The sequence below is a fragment of the Nycticebus coucang genome, chromosome 12 (genome assembly GCF_027406575.1).
Source record: "Nycticebus coucang isolate mNycCou1 chromosome 12, mNycCou1.pri, whole genome shotgun sequence".
NCBI lineage: Eukaryota > Metazoa > Chordata > Mammalia > Primates > Lorisidae > Nycticebus > Nycticebus coucang.
This window is the reverse complement of record NC_069791.1, coordinates 20,408,435-20,434,498: the sequence shown is the minus strand read 5'-3', so window position 1 is coordinate 20,434,498 and position 26,064 is coordinate 20,408,435. Positions and strand designations below refer to the sequence as shown.

The following is a 26,064-nucleotide window of genomic DNA, read 5'->3' as shown; positions in this document are numbered from 1 at the left end:
ACTTACGGCATTAATTATAATTGTTTATGTTGCCCTTTGTGAGAAAAGTTAAGTTTATTTTCATGAGTACCTGTTGATTCCGTTGCTAGAAATACATCCTGAGTAAATGAACTGCTGTCCTATCCAGTTTTAAAGGTGAGGCAAATGACATTCAGGGAGATTAAGCAAATTTCCTGAGGCTCCACCTGCAGAAAGTAACAAGCATAGAATAAGAGCTTTGCAAATAATTTGGTATCAGCCTTTAGATCATTGACAAAGTGCAGCACATATTAGTAAAGTTGTAGCAAGCTTTTAGAAAGATGCAGAAGTATTTATTTTGATCATAATTGCACTACTATTTTTAGTGCTCCAAAAAATTTGGTTCTACTTCATATAGCATAAGTACAGACCCTTCCTTCTGTACAGAGTGCTAGCCTAACTTTAACAAGCTTAGGAGATAAGTACTGATTCATTTCAGTTATGACAATAGGTGCCGAAATGCAATCAGATTTTAAAGTCCTTAATCACAGTTTCCTTTCCAAAATATTTACATTGGAAGAGTCTGAAGTCTGTGAGGGAGGGGAGTCCACCCTGGGTTCCTCTCTGCAGGGACAATACTAGGGCTGACTCTAACCTCAGTCAGATTCTCCATGGTGTGTGCTCCCTCTTGGGTTATCAAGGCTCTTGCCGAGTACAGGAATACCTTGGAGACGTTGTGAGTTCGACTCCAGATCACCATAATAAAGTGAGTCCCATGAATGTTTTGGTTTCTCGGTGGATATCAAAGTTATATTTCCACTATAGTCTAGTAAGTGTGCAGTTAACATTGTGTCTAAAAAAATTCACATACCTTATTTAAAATATACTGTATTGCTAATGATGCTAATGATCATCTGTGCGTCAGCAAATCTTCAGTCTTTCTGCTGGTGGAGGATCTTGCCTTGATGTTGATGGCTGCTGACTGTTCAGGGCTGAAGGCTGGGGCGGCTGTGGCACTTCCCTAAAATAAGACAGCAATGACTATTTCCTTTCATGAAAGATTCCTCTATCCCTGTGATGCTGTTTGATGGCATTTTACCCAGGCTGAGATAAGTAGAACTGAGATCAAAATTGGAGTCAGTCCTCTCAAACCCTGCCACTGCTTTGTCAACTAACTTTATGTAATATTCTGAATCCTCTGTTATTTCAATGGTGTTCACAGCATCCTCACTAGGAGTAGATTCCATCTCAGGAAACCACTGCTCCAGATGAAGCAGCTCCTCATCCTTCCATGTTTGATCACCAGAGTGCAAGCAGCTCAGTCTCGCCTTCAGAATCCACTCCTAGTTCCCTGGGAATAGCCCTGCACCACATCCGCAGTTAACCTCCTCAGTGGAGGTCTTGAATCCCTCAGAATCATTTATGAGGGTCGGAATCAGCTTTCTTCCAGAGTCCTGTTAATGTTGATATTTTGACCTCCCATGAAGCACAAATGTTCTTAATGGCATCTGTTATAGAATGACAGATTCTTTCCAGAAGGTTTCAATTTACTTTATTGAGCTCCATCAGAGGACTCACTATCTCTAGCAGCTATAGCCTTACAAAATGTATTTCTTATTATTTAAGTCTTGAAAATTGAAATAACTCCTTGATCCATGAGCTAGAATGGATGTTCTATTGGCAGCATGAAAAAAAATAAAATCATCTCCTTGTATATCTCCATCAGAGCTCTTGGGTGCATTGGGTGCATTGACAATGAACAGTAATATTTTGAAAGGAATCTCCCAAGCAGTGCATCTCAGCAGTAAACCATCTTGTAAGCAATGTGCTGTCATCCAGGCTTCGTTGGCCTTTTATAGAGCACAGGTGGAGTCGATTTAGCATAATTCTTAGGGGCCTTGGGATTTTCAGAATTGCAAATAAGCATTGGCTGCAGCATAATGTCACCAGCTGCATTAGCCCCTAACAAGAGACTCAGCCCATGCTTTGAAGCTTTGAAGCCAAGCATTGACTTCTCCTCTCTAACTATGAAAGTCCTACGAGGCATCTTTTTTCATCAGAAGGCTGAAAATCTATTGTCCAGTATAGCCATCTTCTGAGCTAGATCTTCTGGATAACTTGTACAATTTCTCTGTCAGTACTTGCTACTTCACCTTGCACTTTTATAGTATAGGGCTGGCTTCTTTCCTTAAGCCTCATGAGTCAATCTCTGCTAGCTTTAGTTTTCTGCAGCTTACTCACTTATCGCAGCCTTCGTAGAATTGAAGAGAGTTAGAGTCTTGCTCTGGCTTACACTTTGGCTCAATAGATGTTGTAGCTGGTTAAATGTTCCATCCAGACCACCAAAACTTTCTTTGTATCAGTTATAAGGCTGTTTTCCTTATCATTCATGTGTTCACTGGAATAGCATTTTTAATTTCCGTCAAGAATTTTTCCTTTGCATTCATGTCTAGGCCATTTGGTGCAGAAGGCCTAGCTTTCAACACATCTTCCTTACTAAACTTAACATTCAAATTTTGATTTAAAAAGTGAGAGACATGTAATTCTTCCTTTCACTTGAACACATTGAGGCCACTGTAGGATGATTACTTGGCCTAATTCCAGTATTATTGTGTCTAAGAGAATAGGAAGGCCCAGGGAGAGGGAGAAATATAGGGAAATGGCTGGTCAGTGGAGCATTTGAAACACATAAAACATTTATCAATTAAGTTCACTGCCTTTTATGGGCACGTTGGTGCCCCGGAGGAATTACAGTAGAACATCACAGATCACTGTGACAAATATAATCAAAAATGAAAAAGTTAAAATGTTGTGAGAATTCCCAAAATGTGATGCAGAGACATGAAGTGAGCACTTGATGTTGGAGAATTGGCTCCAGTAGACTTGCTCGACACTGATCTTCAATCTGTAAAGAACTCAGTATCTGCAAAGTGCAGTGAAACGCACCGTGCCTGTGCTGAGGGCCCAAGTAGACGGTGTAGCAGAATGTGGTGGAGCATGATGGTCATGTGGGGACGGCAGCGGTGGGAGCCAGCTGGGACCTCTGAGTGGGAGCGTCCCCCGGTGGTGGGGGTCCTCCGCTTCCTGGCGTGGTTTCCTTCAGCTCTTTTACTCAGTGCATTTATCCATTAAGCGCCTAACTGTGCTGGTGCTTCAACTGTAAATACAACTAAATCCTGGCCCTTGTGGAGATGACAGTAAACCTAGAAGCAGAGGTGGGCCAGGATGCTTGAGTGCTGCATCTTCTCAAGGGCAGAAGAGGGCTGCCCACAGGGATCAAGTGTGCCCTTTCTCACAGCGCGTGCCATCTCACGGTAGAATTCTCTGGTGAGTTCAGAAGTAGGGTCCTCGGTTCCATGGCTCTATTGGGGGTTTATCAGGGGAGGCAGAGCCCAAGGTGCTTTAGTAAGTGGGTGGCACAGATTCTGTGGGTTGGCTCTTGGGGGCTCATTCCTGCCCCCAGCCCCTGTAGGGGTCTCTGGGGAATATCTGCCACATGAAGCCAGCGTGGTCCCAGTGCCAACAAGACCACCTAGTCACAGCGTGGTTACCTGACGCCCTCTAGATTCCTATCCCATCGACAGAGGCAGATTCATTTCCCCATGGGCAATGGCCAGGTGCTTTGTAGTAGGGCAGTGGTTCTCAACCTTCCTAATGCCGTGGCCCTTTAATACAGTTCCTGTGGGTCGCAACCCACAGATTGAGAACTTCTGTAGTAGAACCATTGCTCTCCACACTAAACACTCAACAGTTTGAACCTGATTCCTGTAGCAAGTTATTTCTACCTTAACAAGTGGTATTCAGAGTAACACTGCTGGCCAGGTGCAGCAGCTCATGCCTCTAATCCCAGCACTCTGGGAGGCTGAGGTGGGTGAATTGCCTGAGCTTACAAATTCAAGACCAGGCTGAGCAAGACTGAGACCCCATCTCTAAAAATAGCCGGGCGTCAGTTTTTCTATTTTTAGTAGAGACAGGGTTTCACTCTTGCTCAGGCAGGTGATTCTCTGAGCCTGAGCCAGAGTGAGACTTCGTCTCCAAAAATAGAGGGGCATTGTGGCGGGCGCCTGTAGTCCCAGCTACTCAGGAGGCTGAGGCAAGAGCATCGCTTGAGCCCAAGAGTTTGAGGTTGCTGTGAGCTGTGATCCTATCGCACTCTACTGAGGGCAGCAGAGTGAGACTCTGTCTCATAAAAATAAATAAAACAAACATCGCTGGGAAGCGATGCTTTTAAACTTTTTGGTTCTCTTCACTGTTGGGGGCATCAAGTTCATGCTCCTCACAGCTGCACCCCAAGGTTTCCTTCTGCACCTCAGGCTGCCTGCTGCTGGGTCCCTGGGACCCCATCCCGACTCTCTTCCCTCCCTACTCCACTGATTCAGTGACTCTCCACTCTGACTGTTCATTAGAGCTTTAAAAGAGGAATTACCAACTACAGCAGAATCTCAGGGCTGGTGCCCTGGCTCAGTATTTTTGAAGGCTCCATGGTGCTTCTTGTGAACGACCACTTTAAACCTCATTTAGTGTTCTCATCCCCTCATAGCCCGGATTGCAGCCCCGAGCTGCTTCCTGAATTCGGTACTTTAACCTGCCTCCGGGGCATTGCTCCGGGAGTAGCTCAGGTGCACCTAACCACCACCAAACCAGTCATCTTCCCCCTCTCACGACACTTCTTACTTCAGGGAATGGCGCTAGAATTTAGGATATTTGTCACCCAGGCCAGAAACCTGGCTGGCGCCCTCGCCTGTCCCTGCCCCTTCTGTCACAGCCGCCTCCGAGCAGGCGACCTCCTCCAAGCGTGCCGCCTCTGCCTGTGCCTGCTCTAGTCTCACTCCAGACACCGGCAGTGTCTCCTCCGCGTGTAGGCCGAGCTCTGACCCCCTCTCAAGGCACACAGAGCCCTTTGGGACGTGCCCCTGGGGCTCTCTCCCAACTGCCCCTCCCTCTTCATCACACCCCTGCTCACTACCAGACTATCTGCAATTTTATGAAGTCTCTGGCCCTGTAGCCACCTTGCCTTTGTGCAGCTCCCTGGGAGTCACAGCCTTAACATTCTGCCTGCCACCACCTTCAAAGCTCTGAGTCATCTCAAGAGTCATCACAGTGGTCCTGTCCCCTGGGGAGGCTTCCCTGAAACATCCGGTCAGATAGGCTGTGCCCAGAGCATCCTGGGCGTACCTTCATCATAGCCCTCTACATGGGCTGTCATACCTACGCTGTGGGTACAGTGTCATTCCCATGTATTTAGAGCCCCTGGAAGCAGGGGCTGTGTCTTGTTTCTCCTTACCGTCAGCCCATAGTAAACAATCAAAAAGTATTTGTAGCTAGATCAGTGGTGATCCAGAATTTCCATGTCAGAAGGGCTTAGGGGGAACAGTTTGATTGGAAGAAGGCTGTAGGGGGATTTACCCTCGAACTGCACTTTTCAGTTAACATTTAATGTTTTCGTTTAGTATTTGAAGTTATACATTCTAAAAGACAATGATTCCAAAAATTATTTCATTCATACTTTACCCAAGAGTGAGAAAAATATTTTTCTGTACAAAAGAATGTTCCTTTATTTGAGGAGTTCTAAAGTGTTTTCCCTCCGTACCCAGGCCCTGAGGAAGGAAAGGCAGGAGGGAGGGAGAGAGGGGAGAGCAGACAGAAGGAGGGACCGTGAGCCCCTTTGGAATTATGATACTCACTGGGGTTTTCAGTTGGCTGTAAAGTGCTGGAGCAGACGCTTCAGCATCAGACAGACACACCCTCCGACGGGCCCGCTATTGCTTTTCCGATGAGCTATCGTTTGTTTCATAAGTCATTCAAATTTTCAAGAGTTTTCTTTGAAAACCATTTTTCTCTTTTAAATATTGTCAGCTATAACTTTGATTTTATTTACCGTATATGAGAGTGTTATGGACAATTAATTTTATTTGGCACTGACTTCTGCAACATCAGTTATCATTGAAGCCCCACATAATGCTGTTGTGTCTCTCCCTTTGTTAGTTACTTTGTTTTTGGAGTTTTGGAAACGGCGCCAGGCAGAACTTGAGTATGAATGGGACACTGTTGAGTTGCAGCAGGAAGAACAAGCCCGGCCGGAATATGAAGCACGGTGTACTCACGTGGTGATAAATGAGATTACGCAGGTAGGGAAGATGCCGCTGAGATGTAAGTCTGTCTCTTTACTGCAGGCGTCCTCTTTGGCTGTACAGTGGAATCACCCGGGGAACGTAAAGGTATCGATGCCTGGGTCCCCTGAGTACATTCTCTGATGGTGCATGGCAGCCCGGGGTGTGTTCTGAGCACAGGAATTTTTTAAAGCTCCTCTGAGTATTGTAGTGTACGGCCAAGGTAAAAAAGCACTGCTTGGAAGAGTGGACTTAGGAGACCAAGGTGGCCCCTTCCTTCATAGTAATACTAAAAGTCAGAAAAAAAAAATTAGACCATGATACAGCTGTATGAGGAGAGATGCATTGGTTTTTATAGTTGATTCTCAATTTTTCACATCCTCCTTCATTGTTAGAGCCTCCTATTCATCCTAGACTAGCTGCCCCTGGATCTTGCACTAAGTCTTGGTCACTGCTCCACCTTCTGGTTGGGATGTGCACAAAAAAATGTGTCTGTTACCCTGAAGTTAGAAAAAGGACAGATGAGGAAGGGGCTCTAATATATTAAAGTCTTAACTGTGTTCAGGCACCATGCTAGGCATTTTATGTCATCAGAAAACTAGATTTGCTGCTGCCACTACTGCGGCAAAAATAAAATATTAAACTATGTATCTCTGTAAATATTCCAGAGCCCTTGAAAGATGATTTTTGAATCATCAGCGTTATAGCTTCTTTCCATCAACACGGAAAACTCAGAGGTGATTGTACTTGTAGTCATCGGGATAAGAACAGTAGTTTCTGAATATGAATAGCTCTTAGAAAGAAAACGCTTTTACCAAGAGCATCTGAAAATGTCCCCAAGTATAGATTTTATAAATTGAATCACAGATTTACACAATGTTGGCACTAAATGGGACTGGAAGGAGCAGTTGCACCTCCTCCTTTTAAAAATGGAGAGAAGTGAGGTTCAATAATCAGTAGAAGGTGACATTTGTCTTTTGCAATGTAACCAGCCCATTATGAATAGTTGCTGCTATTTATTAGAGAAGACAGGGTCAAATGTGTTGTTAAAAGCATGTGTTGTTATATATTCAGAAATGGATGCTGAAATTTAAACAAAAGTAAATGTTCATAAAGTCTTTTGAGCACTAAAAAAATAAAAGCTGACGTTATCGGCAATGCAGGAAAAATAGCGAAGAAAAGACAATTGGGTCATTTAACCTGCCGATTTTATATCTAAAATTGCTAACTAATAAGTTTCCACTGAAAGTTGGTAAAAAATTGCTAAAAAATTGCCAGTGAAGGTTCATTTTTCCTTATCCTTCTTCTTCACTTCACTTTGGTTGCTATCCATGTTCTGTCTTTCATTGATGCAGAGAGGCCTATGGTCTTCAGCATGAAGTCTTAGGAATGAGACTCATAGAATTCTAGTCCAAACACAGCACCTTACCAATTGGGTGATCTTGGACAAATTATTGAAGTTCTGTGCCTTACTTTCCTCATCTATAAAATGGGAATAATACAGCTGCTTCTCTGTGATTGTAGTAAGGATTAAGTGGGACCAGCAGTGCATCTTACAAGGGTATATGTGAAACTTGGTAAATGGTCTGTGAAGCTAGTGAATGATGCCCCATGATCATATCAATGTACACAGCTATGATTTAATAAAAAAAAAAGAACTATTTTGAATAGTATCTGACACAGAGTAAATAATGCATAAGTATTTGAAGCTATTATTAGGCTGCTTTTATAATCCAGGTAAATCATGAGAAGCATTGGTTTCTTCTCTTAAGAATTTAAATATATTCTTAACTATAAAATGAAAACTCTTAAAAATTTGTTATACCAAATTCATATATGAAGCTCAACCAAAGAACACATAGTGGCTACCTACTATTTGTAGACATCTGTGAAACTTTTTGTCCTGCGATTTTGTCCAGTCATTTCTAAAACCTAAGAGAAGCCCAGAAGTGTAGCTTTACAGCATGGCACTAACCAGATACCCAAACTCCCGAGCTCAGATCATGGCACATAAACAGTTTGTTACTCACGCATCTTCCAAAACTGTTACGAAAATGAACATTGCATGTGTTTTGGTATATTTGGATTTGAAATGACTAATAAAAAATGCGCAATTATGAATAAGGAGATTATGCTTGCAAACCATTTTTAATTAAATTAAGCCTCAGATTTATTGACAGATCAGGAGAAAAATAATGTCATCAGAGCAATCCCTTGATTAACGGAACATTCTTTTTAATTAGGAAGAAGAGCGCATTCCCTTTACCACCTGTGGAAAATGTATACGGATAACCCTCTGTGCAAGTGCTGTCTTTTTCTGGGTAAGAGTAACACAGTCTTCTATTTTAAAAATTGCATGACTTTATAATTTTTCATTATATAATAAGATTTTTAATATCTAACTTTGAATGTTGAGGAAATTAAATGCTGAGCCTGGAAACTGTATGGTCTCCTGGAGAGAGATGTTCCCTGAGAACTGTTTGGCCTCCACATGGAGCAGCACTCAAGGATCAAAATCTCTTTATCTGTTTCCAGTGGTTCTTCCATTACTTTCACCGCATGTGTTTAAATCGGGTCAGTGGTTCAGGATTTTCCAGTTTCTGGTAAAGAGACCAAATGAAAGGCTAAAATTTCCTAACAGCCATAACCAAAATAAAACACCTATGAATACCCTTAACAAGAAGATAATAGAAACCTTTAAGGGAAACATTAAAATCCTTTGAAAGACATAAAAGAAGGCTTACATGCATGATTCTTGATAAAAAGACAGTATTTCCAAAATACCAGAATTTATTAAATTAATTTTGAGTTTGTGTTTAATAAATTTGTATTAGGAATAGAATAGTGATAATTTTATTAGCTTAAGAAGAGCCACAATAGAGAATAGGGTATGAAGCTTGGAAGTAGGCCCTGATGTCAATCATGGTTTAATACATGAGAAGGGAGCATCATTAATCCATAGGATGTGGAGTGAGAGAAGTGAGGTTCAATAATCAGTAGAAGATGACATTTGTAGAGTTTATTCAGTAAAGGGTCATGAAATACTTGTTATTCAGGGAAAAAATAAAGGTTAAAACCATACGTGGAACCACATAATATACATAGTAAGTTTCAGAAACATTAAAAGAAAAGTGAAACCATAAAAAACTAGAAATAGATTATTGAATATATGTTCTTTAGATGTAAAAAAGGCTTTGCAACCACAGAGTCTTGGGCTTAAGCGATCCTCCTACTTCAGCCTCAGAAGTAGCCGGGACTACAGGTGCCCACCACAACGTTCCGCTAGTTTTTCTCTTTTTTAGTAGAGATGGGATCTCACTCTTGCTCAGTCTTGTCTAGAACTCCTGAGCTCTGGGGATCCGCCCACCTCAGCCTCCTAGAGTGCTGGGATTACAGGCGTGAGTCACTGCACTTGGCCCAGAAGAATTATTTATTAACATATAGAGCAAAGAGTTAATACACAAGTGTGTGTAATATACAGAGAATCCTCATCACCTACAAGGTAACACCAAAGATCCCAGTAGCTGGAATAGAGAACAGAACATAAATATGCATTTATAAAAGAAAAAATGTAATGTCCGAGAAGTATTTTAAAAATGCCAAACCTTAATAATAAACCCATGCATATGTAAGAGAGAGAGAATTTTTCATCTCTCAGATGATAGGGGTCAGTGTTTGTGAGGATGAAGTGCAGCCATCAGCCACACCGAGACTGGGGTACACTGCTCCAGCCTTCCTGGAAAGCAGTTTGGCAGTGTGGATTAAGAATCTCAAAAATACTCAGTTCTTTAATCTACTAATTTAGCTTTTAAAACATACAATCTCCAAATATTTCAAGACAATAAATAAAGATCAGTAAGATTTATTCCCAGTTACCATACATTACATGTGTGTATATATACGCACACACATATCCACACACACATACGCAAACAGGGTGTGCATAAAGTTCATATGCAATTTAAAATAGACAGCTATTGGGCGGTGCCTTTGGCTCAGTGGGTAGGGCGCCGGCTCCATGTACTGTGGGTGTCAGGTTCGAACCCGGACCTAGCCAAACTGCAACAAAAAATAGCTGGGCATTGTGGCAGGCGCCTGTAGTCCCAGCTACTGAGGAGGCTGAGGCAAGAGAGTCGCCTAAGCTCAAGAGCTGGAGGTTGCTGTGAGCTATGACATTATGGCACTCTACCGAGGGCGACACAGTGAGACTCTGTCTCAAAAAACTAAATAAATAAATTTTAAAAAATTAAATAAATAATAAAAGGCTCTAAAAATTAGACATAATGTATAAAAAAAGGATAAAATAAAATAGCTATTTTACACATACACATATATAAACACATACATACACACCTTTACATCTACATAAATATATATCTCAACCAAAAGATCCTAGTTATTCCATCCATACACTGGAATATTGTGCACGACATGAAAATATTTTATTTCATGGCATGTAGAAATGTTTGTGGTTTATGATAGGTTTAAGGGCAGAATAAAATGAATATATGAAGTAGTTTTAAATCTGCAAACAATGTATAGTTCTGAAGGAAATATACCTACATGTAGGTAGTAGTAAGTTATGTTTTAATTCTTCTTTATTTTTACATTATTTTTGTAGTTAGCAATCTTTCAATTGGTAGGTAACAGAAAATTATCCAGTTGTTTTAAACAACAACAAAATGGGGGAGGTGGGATTTATTGGTTCCTAAAACTGAAAATTCCTGGTCTGAGGTCTGGCTGCAGTCAAGGCTATCTACTGCAGCCCAGATAATTGAGGGCTGTATTCTGTTCTTTCTTCATTCCGCCTCAGTGGGCCTCCCAGCATGTGGAGGGTGGTCACTTCCTAATGACTCCAAAATAGCCATAGCGTTCCAGCCCTCACATCACGTTTCAGCAAACAGAGATCTTTTTCACTGGCTTCATATTGATAGTGGAAGCATGTCTTTCCTGTTGGTACTAACATCTAGATACCTCCTCAGATCTCAGTGGCTCTTACTAGCTTATGTGTCTATCCCTGAATCAGTTGCTGAGGGGGGAGATATGATATTTTTGTGTCTCAAAGCAATAATGACTTACCTTTAGACCACAGTGGGGCAATCTCACCCAGACCCCAAGGCTAAAACTAGAGAGATTATTCCTCCCACCCAAAGTAAAACCTGAGTTCTCTTCTAGGATGGGGACAGATCTAGGCCAGCAAAAGCAACCAGTGTCCACTACAGGGTCCTGTCAAATCTCCACAGTGAACATATTCTGAAGTCATTATCAGAAAAGTATTAAAGTTAGAATCAGAAAATCAGTAAAAACTTGAGAAAAGAGAATGAAAACCTCCATTGCTCCTATGAAGAAATGTTGAACATACCAAGTACTCTGAAGGATGGGAACTTGCCGAGTTTGTGAAAGCTCTAGAATGAATTAGAATTCATTTCCTTAACCACTGGGAGGCAGAGCCATGTACAGGGTAGTGTGTCTTTGGAGATCCCAATTCTTTACTGACCAGTGGCTTTATCTTGGGCAAATGGCTTAATCTCTTTGAGCCTGTGTTTCCTTGGTGGTAAAAGAGATTTAATGCATGGCATAATACTGCCTACCTCATAAGCCTGTCCTGAGAATTAAGCAAATACACGCGTGCAAAGGTGAACAAGAAATACTTAAAGAATGTTGACTATTACCATTACTTAATAGTTATAAGAAGCATCATGAAGATAATCTGTTGTATGCATAATATTTAAAGAGCCTAGCTGTGTTGTGCTAAGAGAGGAACACTCACTATATCTTCCGTAATTTTTCTCAGCCTTAGCTGATTGTTACGTATACATACACAAAAGTCTTGTTCATTTCACACGTGTTACTACCTTGTGAAGGAAAGGAGGTAAGGGGGGAAATGTAATGCCTTCTCTACAAACAGATTGCTTAAAACGTAAGAAAGACGTCTTTTTAATCCTGCAGTCACCACAATCACAGGTAATATTTATATAGTGCTTTTCATGCACCTGGGCTTAATGTTCTGATGTTCTTACATGTAACTTGTTGAGTCCTCAACAGTTCTGTGACTTAGGTGCTGTATTATTCCAGACAGGTGCAAGTGAGGCTGCTGCAGCCCTGGAGTTAATTTGTGTCTCCACAGTGTCCAGTACTGTGTAGGAAATAAGGAAAAATTCACGGTACCTTTTAACGTGCATTGTTCAGTGATCAGAGAAAATCTGCTTATCGAGAAAATAAAATCCTGGGTGGCACCTGTGCCTCAAAGGAGTAGGGCGCCGGACCCATATGCCGGAGGTGGCGGGTTCAAACCCAGCCCCAGCCAGAAACTGCAAAAAATAAAATAAAATAAAATAAAATCCTACCATGTGCAAACTGTGCTCCAGAGACCACCACTGACCCTGGGGACTGGGTAGCCAAAAATACATCAGACTGATTACATGGCTCTTGTGGAAGTGCTGGTACAAATGACTGCCAGTTTACGATTGTAGTAACCTGAGTGTGAAGAGCGTGTGAAGCTTTCGTCAGCAGACACCTGCCAGCAGTGCCAACGCAGGGCTAACCCAAGGCACCTTCCTGGGTTCACTGGCCCTGTCTGGAATCTTCCCTGCTTCGGTGGTTAAGACAAAAGCTAGCACCTGCCGATGCGTGTTGGTGATAGCGCATCTTTTGCAAGGAAACAGATCTCCTTCATGGAGTATAACTGAGCAAAAAATAATTTGGTAATGGTAGATGGGATGTTTTCTTTGATTCTATATGCACGGTCAATTTTTCCTTATACCAGAACATGCTACTAGTTATTCTATTCTTAATGCTGTCTGAAACTTTTAGTGAATTTTCTTTTTTAGTGATTTTAGGATTATAAAAAAAACTGAGGCCGAGTTCAGTGACACACACCTGTAACCATAGCACTTTGGAGGCCAAGGCAAGGGGATCAGTGGAGGCCAGAAGTTCAACACCAGCCTGGACAACATAGCAAGACCCCATCTCTAAAAAATATATATATTTTTAAGAATTAGCTGGGCATGATGACATGTGCTTGTTATAGTCCCAGCTACTTGGGTGGCTAAGGCAGGAGGATCCGTTCAGCTCTGGAGTTTGAGGCTCCCACGAGCTATGATCCCACCACTGCACTCCAGCCTGGGCAGCAGAGCAAGACTGTCTCCAAAAAAAAAAAAAAAATTGCACGTAAAGTACAAAGTCCCCCAGTCAGTCCTATCAACAGTTTCTCTTATTATTAACATCTTATATGAGTAGATAGACCCTCTTTTGACTTTCATCATTCCTTTTGCTTTTTTCAAAATGTAACATGTGGATTTTCTGCTAGTAGGTGGCAGTTATGCGGGTTTACATCACGTCACACACGCACCTGTTAATTCCAGCCTGGGGTCCGTTTCCACAGTGCAGATGTGATGATTGCTGAGTCTCATGCTGCTGTGTTCATTCTGCTTGCAGATCCTTTTGATCATTGCTTCAGTTATTGGGATCATTGTCTATAGGCTCTCGGTGTTCATCGTGTTTTCTGCAAAACTTCCCAAGAACCTTAATGGAACAGACCCAATCCAGAAGTACCTGACTCCACAGACGGCCACGTCCATCACTGCTTCCATCATCAGCTTTATTATCATCATGATTCTGAACACCATCTATGAAAAAGTGGCCATCATGATTACTAATTTTGGTAAGGTTCTTCTATAGCTTAGGCAATTTCTGATAGATTTTTAGAGCCAGTCGAAAATAGAGACTGTATTTTTCAGGTATTTCAATTCCAGCAGGTAACAATTTTTTGAACTATTCAAGTGTAAACATATTTTTTCCTTTGGGCTGTATGGGAAATGAATTATCTACAGCTTTGCATTCGTAACAGGGACAAAGCAAAGACAATCATTATGATGTCCAAGCTCTGTGTAAACAGATCCGTGCTGAATAATATTTCCAATTACATTAGATCATGTTCTCTATTGTTGAAAGTAAACAGTCTCTTTATTACAGATAAGTGGAGTAAGGTCATGGTTCCAGTGGCAAATATGCTCCTCCGTTGTGGAGGGAACAGGCAGTCACACTGGTGTGTGTCTTTCTCGTGCTGTTCATGTTAATAAAATTCCTATCAGCTCTGGTTTTTGTTACAAGCTGCTTTTCCCTGGCTCGTGTCCCAGGCAACTACCTGGTGGCCAAAGTTTAAGTGCTTCCCACTCTTGCATACATCTAGGTGGTTGTCTGAATGGTCTGCTCAGGGACCTTGTAGGAAAGATCAGACTGATTCGGATTCCCAACTAGGAGGACGTCCTGTTTGGTCCACCCCAAACCTAGCAGGTTGCCCATTGTTTTGTTATTTTCTTCAACAGTCCTACCTTATTATAATTCAGGAAGACAAGAGCATATCATTTAGCAGGCAGTTCAAAACTAATCTTCTGTTAATTTTCCGTCCGTTATACTATGACAGTTCTTGCTTATTTGATAGCATTGCACTTGTAAATTTTAAGGAGCAGTTGAATAATTTTTTTTTTGCCACGTGGGTTATTATTCTCATGTAGAGGGAGAACTTATAACAATGTGTAAACTTGGAATTAACACACTGGCTATATTAAGGAATTCAAAACAGCTTAAATGGAAACAGTGTGAATTGTATTTTTTTAAACATGTTAACTCATGTAGCCGTGCCTTTGATTAGGGTCTCAAAGCTGTTCACAGTTTTTTTTTTATCTTTTTTTTTTATTATTAAATCATAGCTGTGTACATTAATGCGATCATGGGGCACCATACACTGGTTTTATAGACCGTTTGACACATTTTCATCACACTGGTTAACATGGCCTTCCTGGCATTTTCTTAGTTATTGTGTTAAGACATTTATATTCTACATTTAATAAGTTTCACATGCACCCTTGTAAGATGCACCACAGGTGTAATCCCACCAATCACCCTCCCTCCGCCCATTCTCTCCCCTCCCTCCCCTCCCTCTCCCCCTTCCCCCTATTCTTAGGTTATAACTGGGTTATAGCTTTCATGTGACAGCCATAAATTAGTTTCATAGTAGGGCTGAGTACATTGGATACTTTTTCTTCCATTCTTGAGATACTTTACTAAGAAGAATATGTTCCAGCTCCATCCATGTAAACATGAAAGAGGTAAAGTCTCCATCTTTCTTTAAGGTTGCATAATATTCCATGGTGTACATACACCACAATTTATTAATCCATCTGTGGATTGATGGGCACTTGGGCTTTTTCCATGACTTAGCAATTATGAATTGGGCTGCAATAAACATTCTGGTTCACAGTTTTAAAATCTTACTTTTCTTTCTTTTAACTACAGAACTTCCTAGGACCCAGACTGATTATGAGAACAGCTTAACCATGAAGATGTTCTTATTCCAGTTTGTCAACTACTACTCTTCATGTTTCTACATAGCATTCTTCAAGGGCAAGTTTGTAGGCTATCCGGGAGACCCAGTGTACTGGTTGGGAAAATACAGAAATGAAGAGGTATGAATATAGAATTGTATTCTCTTGCCAATTCAAGTTGTTTTATGCTTTTTCTCAGTTGTCCAACAAATAATTTCTTTGTTTTATTTATTTTTAGTTTTTTCTTTTTAGTTTCTTCATTTTTAGTTCTTTTATTGTTGTTTTAGCCTAAACATAACAGATCCTGGGAAAATAAAAGTAATGACTGTTTTCCAAGTTAGATCCTCTTAAAATTTAAGTAGATTTTCTTTTGAACATTCCAGTGTGACCCTGGTGGCTGTCTTCTTGAACTGACGACGCAGCTGATAATAATCATGGGAGGAAAAGCCATCTGGAATAACATCCAAGAAGTTTTATTGCCGTGAGTACTGAATTGTGCAGTCTTGAGTGGCAGGACAGGGATAGGCCAGCCCACCTGTCCCAGAGGTGCATGTCTACCTCTAACATGGATTAGAATCGATTGTTTTTAGAGATTGCCAGAGACGATGTTATAATTAATATTGTAAATGTGTGCCGTGTTTAACAATTCCATTTAAAAACCTTTTCTACATTGCTTCACTTTCTGTAGTTCATGCTTATTAAGCTGTTGGTGGTGGTTGACTGATCACTGCCCTTGAGGGATGACCCTTGTTAGAGCTGTGAACTGTATATTTCTGTAACTTCTCACAGCACCTTCCTCCTGTTTGTATTATGCAGTTAGTAATAGGCCAGGTGCAGTGGCTCACACCTGTAATCCTGGTACTTTGAGAGGCTAAGGAGGGGGATCACCTAAGGCCAGGATTTTGAGACCAGCCTGAGCAACATACTGAGACCTTGTTTCTACAAAATACAGAAGGAGTCGCTGGGCATGGTGTTGCACGCCTGTAGTCCCAGCTACTCAGGAGGCTGAGGCAGGAGGATTGCTTGAGCCCAGGCATGGGAGGTTGCAGTGAAGTGTGATGACGCGTCTAGCCCAGGCAACAGAACAGGGCCCCGTCTCAAAATAAAATAAAATAGAAAAATAAATGTGTTGAATGCTTAGTATGTGCCATAACTATATTAAGTCCTTTACATGTATCTCTCTCAATTTTCTAAATTATCCTTATTGTTATCTCCCTTTACAAAAGAAGATCTGTGGCTTTAAAGGGTTAAATGACTTGCCCAATTCTCATTGGCAATAAGAGGCTGCTGTAGGGTTCACATCCAAGAGCCTCTGACACCAAAGCCATGTGCTTTCAAGAAGAGAGGTCCACTGGTGATCCTGAAGCCCTGAGATAACATAATGTTTTAAGAGACAAATTGCCTAAAATAAGTACCACCAAGGTTTTGACTTACACTATTGCTTTGCTAAAAAATGAGGAGCCTAACAGGATATAGTTGGACTTCAGGTGTTAGCTGGGATCCCACGACCATTTTAAATTTTCACATAAGCCCCATCTAGTCTCAAAGTAAAAAATCAAGCACCATTTGCAATTTCTGCAAATTTCAGGGACCCTTTTGGTATAAGTTTTCTATGGGTGCTGTAACAAATTACCACAAAATTAATGGGCTAAAACAATACAAATGTAGTATTTTACAGTCCTGGTGGTCAGAAGCTTCACCGGGCTAACGTCAGAGTGTTGGTAGGGCTGTGTTTCTTTTTGAAGGAACGAGGGCGAATGACTCTCTTTGGCCTTTTCTAGCTGTTGGACGTCATCCCCCTTCCCTGGCTGAGACCTCTGTTCTCCACCTCAGAGCCAGCAGTTCCCTGTCGGGCCCTTCCTCTGTGTCCATCTCTTCCCCCCCCCCCTCACCCCTTCTTCCTGTCTTCTCTTATTTTGAAACAAAAATATCCACCTTTTTAAAGTCTTTTGCTCCACAGTACAGCTGGGTTTTGTTGTTTTGTTTTGTTTTTTTCACTTACCCCCTTACTTTTTAGGTTCCAGCCTCCCGCCTCTTTGGCCTGTCTTGCTCCATCACGTATACTAGAATGTCTCTCCCCTTCCTCCCCGCCCTCCCCTAACCTCTTTTCTTTCTTCTCCGTCACCAAGTTTCTGTTCATTCTCTTTATGGAGCCGTTACCTGACTCTGGGCTCCACGGCATCATCCTCCATCTCCACTGAGAGTTATTAGGGTCCTTCTCAAAATGACGATCTCTCCTTCCCCTTCTCTCCTCCTACCCTCTCCAAAAGGATCTGGCTTTGACTATAAAAATTTTTTTTTTTATCCTACTGTGCAGAAAACAACTCTTTCATTGAGCTCATATTCAGATTTTTCCAGATAAGGAAGAAGTAGGTCATCCACAAATAGAATGCTCGTTTCTCCTGAAAACAAATATATAAAATAGAAGAAAATCTTGACACATTCTTGGGTTACTAAAAAGTATTTTCTGAACCAAGAAGGTTAACTGTTTAACACTAAGTCTTGATAGCTGATTGGTTGTCAGCAAGCTATTTGAAAAATTGGGGGGCAGGGTGTATCTCCTAAACCGATACTGAGAAATTCACATGAAATGAAATTGGTTCACATAGTTTAAAATAAAAGATGAATTATAGTATTTGTGGCCTGTTAATACTTTTACTTCAGGTAAGCTCATGGTTGAAAATTACAATGACGTGAACTCTGCCTTCAGATATATTTCTTCCTAGCCATACCTATTTAGGCTAGGAAATAATTATATATCCCTTGCTTGAAAACTGGAATGCTAAGTATAAGCCAAATCAGAGAGTGACGTGGGCTGCTGCTTTTCTTTGTATGGATACTAGTTTCCTTTTTTTTTTTTTTTTTTTTTTTTTGTATAAAACCCGAGCATATCAAAGATTCTTGTTACCCTTACTACCTAAAACTATACCCATCCCTAAAATAGGAATGGAGAGAAAAGCCTTATTGTGATAAAGCCTTAAATATGATAATGAAGAGTCCAAGAGAAAATTAGGTGTAACACGATTCCCACCATGCTTTGCACATAATAAGGACTTGGTAAAGCATGTTACTCTGCTAATATATGTGGTAAATTTCTAAGGAAATGTTTTTGTTTGCTTTTCTTTTTATTCAGGTTTATGTGAGGGTACAATTAGGTTATAGTTTTTGTGTTAAGAAAATTATATTGTAACTCCTGTGTTTAGTTTTGGCTGGGGAAGAAGGTATCTGTAATTTTTAAAAGTGCAATAGTTGGTTCACATGTGCAGTCAAGGTTGAGATCCCTGCACTAGAATCATATTCATTAGAAAACCCAAAAGACCAAGGTCAATGTAGGTGGATGACCACCCAGGATTCCCTACTACAGTGGAGTAGAAAAAATAGTAGCTGTTGCAATTTTGATAAGCCCAGGTACATAGTCCTCTATTTTTTTCAAAATATTTTGATAGGGAGGCAGATAGAAAAAATTCACATGCAAAACAAAAAAGTTAATTTCTTTGAAAATTGTATATTCAGTTTTGAGAAAGCAGCAAAATACTCCATGACTTTGGTCTGATAATGTTCAGATTTATAATTTGATCTTTTTGACAGCTGGATCATGAATCTAATTGGGCGGTATCACAGAGTTTCAAGATCGGAAAAAGTAACCCCACGATGGGAACAGGACTACCATCTGCAGCCCATGGGCAAATTGGGACTATTTTATGAATACCTCGAAATGAGTAAGTTTTCAGTGAAGTTTTACGTGACATAAAATATGTGGGAGTATGTTTTGGATCCCCAAAGCATCTGTTAATGATTCAAATTAATATTTAGTGTCTTGAAATGAAGAAGTGCTTTTCTCCACTAGATAAAATTATACAGTAAAGCTTTTGAATAAGATGACTGTGTGTCTTTATCAATATTTATATTTTACAATGTTAAAGATTACTATGCAATAAAATGGAATAGTCATTGAGGTATTAAATACATCTTTACCATTAATTCTCAAAGCATCCTAACCTGTCTGAGGCTGTCTGAGGATGAACTCAGCAGCTATTATTAGATGTGATTCAGCTTCGGCCGGAGCCCATGCGGGCACAGCTGCTGGCCAGTACACTGCTGAACCAAGTCATTTAAGGAAGGCGGTAGGGCATGCTGCCTGTGACAGGATGATCACAGAGTCCCCTTCTTCACACTGCAAACCTGCCTTTAACAGCGAATCCCTTTCTCTTGGCCAGAGATTTCTGCCTGGTTCCTTGAGTGACCTCATGGCTAATCACTGACTTGAATTGGGAACCACTGTGCTGGTCTAGAATAAGATTTAGCACATGTCCCTCCTTCCTGAATGTCTTTGTCCATTTGTGTATTATGTGCCTGGGCTCTGTTTCTCTTCAGTTGAACTTGATTTTGAGCTCTTAGTTGCTTTTAAATGGCAGCTTCTCCATTTAAAGTAGATTTCCATAGGAAACACCATCTTTTCTGTTATGCATGACTTTTTATCTAATAGAGGGCTAACAATTTACATGTTTTGTATCTGTGCCCTTTCAGCTAACCATTGCATTGAATTGCAATTTTTTTAAAACTAAGGAGAACAGAACAAGAAGCTCAATACTTTGTTGACAGGCATAGGGGTTTGCAAAGATACCCCTTTGTTATTCCTCTATACAAGTCTTTTAAAAGAAGACTAGTTTTTATTAAATCACAATCTATATATAAAACAATTGCTTTTAAAAATATAGATGATACATGGAAACACATCTGCTTCCTTCAGTGAGTAAAAGGTTCATCTTGTGGCTTCTTCAGTCAACAATTCTTTGCAGCAGCCTGGAGTCTGATCTGAATTTTATTTTTGCTTTTGGTATGTTTCATGACTAGGTTTTATTAAGGGTGTAACTACAGTACGTAGTATAGAAGCTATATTTATTTATTCTGTTTATTTTCAAAAGGACTATAAGATAATTACCTGTTATTAAAAAATGACTCATAATTATAAATATTTCTTATGGGAGCTATTATCAGCATTAATAATAATAACATCCTAGAGCAGAAAGAATATCATTTGTTATTTTAGCACCCCCCCCCAAAAAAAAGACCTTAGAAGAAAGTTATTTTTCTGTGGTTGATTAGTCAAAAAAATAATGTTGAAAGGAAAAGCTATGTGGTCATATTTGGGGGAGAAGTTGATAAGGACTTTTAGAGTTTCATAGGCTCATTAAAATAGTTATCAACTAAATAATTCTGCCTCCTTCTTGTCCTACAAGAAAGGATAGAGTAACAGCTGTTAGAGACAGATTTTTAGATGTATTAAATTGATAGCTAATGATTTAGAAGACTTAATTTCTGAGAGCAGGCAGTTTATTATTGTGTACTCAACAGCGCAGTGAGATCTGTTTGTCTTCCTCGTCTGTGGAAGATAGAATTGTCCAAGGACCTTTTGAATTATTTTTGTTCTGCTAAAAATAAATATGGAGTATTGAGGCCCACGCTACCACAGAGTCCCCTCCTTCCCATTTCCCTGTATTTGTTAATGATGCCACCTTCTACCTAATTGCAGCTCCCACTGCTTAAGGAAAACATGTTCCAGCAGAGAAGCCGGGAGCCTCCGCCCTTGCTTGGCCTCGCCCCCGGCTGTCGTCCTCATCTCTTCTTCCCTGACAATCCCTGCTGAGCTTCAGCAGGGCCTCTCCGCTTTTCCCATGGCTTTGCTGCTCTTTTCTTCTGAGCATGGACCCCTCGATACCTGCCCCAGTGGCGTGTGGTGGAAGGCATGCCTTTCCCCCACGGCTCGGAGCCTGTTGGGGGTAGCTAGCCACCAAGGCCTGGATCCTAGTACTCATGAACATTTAACCTTCAACTCATGTAACTGTAAATTGATCTTACACTGACATTGCCCCATCTTCTCCCCACCTAGTTATGTATGGCCTGTGGTTTTTCTTTTCTTTTTTTTTTTTTTTATTTCTTTTATTCAGTGAATTTCCCACCATCCTTCAAGATTATTAAAGTAACACTGGGGTGTTAACCAAAATTGCCTCTCAGAACATTTTCTTGACTCTGAGAACTCAGACACAGAGCATGAAATTAGTAGTCTGTCAGTATTAAAACCTGGAAGCCATGAGATACCCATGTCTGTGCGTATGACACAGCACAGACAACAGGTGTCCTGAGGACTTGCTGATGCCTTCCCGGGGGGCAGGTGCCGTAATGAAGTGTGCTACAGCAGTGGGATGGGCCCGTTTGCCTCTTCCTCTCTTGCCATGTTACCTTGACCTTGCCTCTCTCCATCTCCATCTTTTTAAATCCATTGAAACAAGGATTATTCTCTCATTTGATTTATTATACTGAGTGTCAGCTGTTCTCTAGATTCTCTTGGAACCCACCCCCTTCCCTCCCTCCCCTCCTACTCCCACGAAAGCCCCAGGTCTGCTTTCCTTCAATTGCTTCCCTCATCTCTGCTCAGTTCCTGCCCGTCCCCTGCAAAGTTTCCCAGCCTTTGCAGGATAAGTTTTACAAAAGGGCAAGTAGGTGACTGGGGAGGATTTGCAGGCTCCCATCTCTCCATTCATTCATCCCTTCATTGAGTAAATGTTTATTGAGTCGCTGCTTCCCCAAGCACCGCATCAGTTGCTGGGTGGAGCAGGCTTGGTCCCTTTCCTCAGAACATGTTGGAGCTTAGCATGCAGTGGGTGGTTAAGGAGGAGAACACAAATCAGACTTATTCGAGCAGGTGATGTTTAAACTGCACTTTGAGAGGGGAGTGGAAGTTACCTAAAACATAACGAAGAGGACTGATGTTTCATGTAGTGAGGTGGACATATTTAAAAGTACAAAGGTACAAAACTGCTTGGTCAGTTCAAAGAAAGGCAGGTAAACACAGTTGCTAGAGTTGTGGGAAGAACAGAAGCAGCATGATAGCTGGGGAGTTTTTTCTTTTTTGTTTCAAAAGTTGTTTATAAAGTTCTCACTTGAATAGCAGATCAAATTATGCCACGTTGGGTTTTTTCTGGTGCTTTATTTTTTAATGTAACGTTTTAAATCCATCTGGAATTTATTTTGATGTCAAAAGTGATGTCTCCATACCAGTTTTATCAGTGACCTACCTAGTCACTCCCAGGCATGAATCTACTCATTTAAAGTATCACTTTATAAAAATACTAAAATCCCATGAATATTTGTATCTCTTCTTAAACTCCATCCTGTTTAATTCATACTATCTATTCATGTACTAGTTCTGCTTAAATTACCATGACATTATAGTATACTTTAATATCTCCGAGAGCTGGTTCCATTTTATTATTATTTTTTCAGCACGTTCTTGATACTGTGAGTGCAAACATCCCTCATTTATTTTACCCGTTTGTTGATGCAGGGCAGCCATAAAGTGTGCAATTTAAAATTGTTACACACGAATGTTCTGGCCACCCTGTATTTCCTGACAAACTTCAGCATAAACTTTCCACTATTTTTAAAAGTCCAATTGGGATTATTAACCAAATTTACATTAGAATTCTAAATTATTTTGTGTAAAAATAATTTGATATGTTCCCAAAGTTGAGTCTACCCAATTACCATTCATTTATTATTCATCATTATTTGTTTTTGTTTTGTCGTCAAATATCATAACTCTCGTTTGTGTTTGTATTGTCGTTATAAATGAAGTCTTTTCTCTTTGGGATTTTTTTAGCTGGACTGATCGCTATCATAACCCTTATTTCTGGCTTCTCTTGAATCATCAGGAGATCTGGCAATGTTGGGCCCTCATTCCAACATATGACTGAACTGTCCCTTTCCGTGGGACGTGTGCTTGCCAATTGACCACGTTGGCTCTGACCTACTCCACACGCTTACATTACTTGCACTGACATGTTTATTTAGGGTGAGGTGAGTCATAGACAAACGCATTGATTCATTTTTATTCAGTGCTGCCGCTGCCAACTCTGTGGCATCCCCAGCTCTTATCCTTCCTGTCTGACGTCTTTGAATGTGAGCACCTCTGTCTGGCCCGTGGGACATACCTGCCCTGTCTGTTCTGAAACATTCCGGTATCCTCTTAGGCTAGAAGCACCTACTGGCTCCTCCCCTGCCTGGCCACGCCCTCCACAGCATTGCCCTTACTGGCCAGCGTCAGTCCCGCCCCTTATCTGAGCAGGAAGCCGGACAGGCTGTGGGTTTTCCTCTCCTTCTCAGTCTTACTTACATCTCTATACACGTTTCCTCTGAAGTTCTGCCAGTTAGGAAGGCAGGGTCAAAAGCTCAAAGTTTCCTCTTTTAGACCTTTGGCCTTATTTCTTACTTCTTCCACACTATGGTGCAGCTTAACCCAAATCTCTGCTGCCCCGTTTATAGTAAGGCCAAGTAAATTACAGACCAGGAGAAGAGAACTTCTAAGCCACCTCCTGAATCTCGACTTTACAACCTCAAGATAGAGATTCTTAAAGAAGGACTGTGACTTACTAAGACACTTTTACCCCATATCTGTGTGGTTTATAATGATACCAACTTCTCTGAACACACCACACTTGCACTCACAGACTCAGGATATTTTCAGCATATTTTCTCCAACATTCTCTAAGCAGACCCGTCCCAATAGGATATTTCCTACTTCCTTTTAACTTGTTAGATATGTCCACAATATTTCTTTTCTTTTTCTAAACTCGTAAATCACGAATCATCTTCTAACATTCTACAATTTCAACACTGAGAATGAATAATATGCTTGGAGTGTCACAGGTTTACAACCAGCAAATAATTCTGGTTGACCAAAGATTCTTAAATATATCGTTCTATGAAGGTGTAGACGTGGGAAAGAAACCGGCTATGATGAGTCTTCTTTCCAGAGAGTTCATATTAGTGTTTTAATTCTTTTACTGTGGAGCCTTCAGTATTTACTGTGCATGTGTTTTCTCTCTGGGATTTAGTTCTTTGTTTGCCTTTCTCTTTCAAGAGTAAAGGAAAATGTGTTGTCCTTCCATTCATCCACCCCCATGATGTGTGTCCATTCCATTGACAGTTATTCAGTTTGGGTTCGTCACCTTGTTTGTGGCCTCTTTCCCACTGGCCCCTCTGTTGGCTCTGGTGAACAATATATTGGAAATAAGAGTGGACGCGTGGAAACTGACTACCCAGTTTAGACGCCTGGTGCCCGAGAAAGCCCAAGACATTGGAGCCTGGCAGCCCATCATGCAAGGGATAGCAATTCTGGCTGTGGTGACCAATGTGAGTAGACCTAGGCTTTGCAGGGCAAAGACCTTGAAAAGTCCAAAAATGCATTAGAGTTGCTACCAAGGAATCAAATGTTTGGTGTTTTTGTGATACGAGACGATGATGCTAAGATTATCATCCATAGGAACAACATAGTTATTGTGTATCATACAACTAATTGTTAAATCTGTTCTAATTTTGTTTATAATTAGTATTCTTGACTTAAAACGTCAAGACCTCCTACACAGTTACTGTTATTGCTTATTGGTTAAGTTTTTATTTAATAAAAATGGTGATGATGGTTATAAGTGCTAACATTTTTAATCCTATCATAACTATACAAGGAGTTATCAGAAAATGCTTTTATAATATGGGTAGAAATCTGTTCATTCATACTTGGAAGACCTCAAAATAAGGCCATTTTACTACAGATTCCAAAGTATCAACTTAAAATATGAACTTTGGAGAAGTATAAACACCTCATGTATTCCTAATTATGTGTTACCTTGTCTCCAGGGCAGTGTTTACAGGAAGTAGGTTCCACCCCGTCCCTAGGTCTTCATGAACCACACTCTGGTCATTGGCCAAAGCAGTCTTACACCCTACCTATATCCCAGCCACAAGGGAACAGAAGTCAGTTGTTTACAATTAATTGTTTGTTAATTGTTTTTATGGACAAATTTGAACAGTTTTTTTTTTTTTTTTTTTTTTTGCACAGACCAGCAGAGCTCTCAGGCAGAGCAGTTGTCATGTTGGCCCATCAGAAGACCTCTTTCCCTAGAAATGTCCTTAAAACCAGGGCCAGTTCCTCCCATATTTCAGTTCCAATCTCCTAGATCCGCTTCCCCCAACAGTTTCCCGGTTTTAATTTCTGAAGCCACATTTGTCGTAAGTCCCTAGCTTTTTCCCACAAGCACCTGCAGAAACCGAGGAGACTCCAGCAGTACCTATAGGAACTAGATGAGAGAGTCTGAGCACTACAGGCCTGAGAGTCAGGGAGACCCGAGCTCCAATCCCCAGCACTGCAGCTCTGAGCTGCAGGCCTTAATACTCCAGAGCCTCATTTTTACCACCCGTAAAATGCACAACTCCCTACTGCAGGTTATAAGAATAGCACATACCACAAAGAGTTGTCAGGGAATTCACTATGTGCGTGCATGGAGTGCGTAGAGCCTGCTTGCTGCTGACTCATCAGCTTCATTACTCCTCATAGTTATTAACACTGACCTGGTACCTCAAGAGGCACAAGAATTTCGAAAACCAGTGACTGGCCTGTGGTTACAGATTTAGACAATAAAACATTATCTGTAGTCCGTCACTCTTACACACCCCAGAACCCTCGATTTTTTTCTGAATTGCATGCTATCTCTTATTTTTTGGAGAAAGTTGCAGATCACACATACACACACACACAACTGTGAGGGTATGTCAGTTTCCATTCACCCAAAAGGCCTGTCCCCTCAACATCCACTGTGTTGCAGCATGAAGACGGA

General features: G+C 40.9%; 1 protein-coding gene across 1 annotated transcript in view; it reads left to right on the top strand.

Annotated features, from left to right (window-relative positions):
* The window catches only part of ANO6 (anoctamin 6), a 187,865-nt gene that overhangs the window by 151,791 nt on the left and 10,010 nt on the right, over positions 1 to 26,064 (top strand). The window contains exons 11-17 of the mRNA XM_053556715.1: positions 5,944 to 6,086; positions 8,312 to 8,389; positions 13,506 to 13,731; positions 15,366 to 15,535; positions 15,778 to 15,875; positions 18,983 to 19,113; positions 24,381 to 24,586. Of these exons, the coding sequence (XP_053412690.1) occupies positions 5,944 to 6,086; positions 8,312 to 8,389; positions 13,506 to 13,731; positions 15,366 to 15,535; positions 15,778 to 15,875; positions 18,983 to 19,113; positions 24,381 to 24,586 (1,052 nt within the window). The remainder of the gene's footprint in view (positions 1 to 5,943; positions 6,087 to 8,311; positions 8,390 to 13,505; positions 13,732 to 15,365; positions 15,536 to 15,777; positions 15,876 to 18,982; positions 19,114 to 24,380; positions 24,587 to 26,064) is intronic.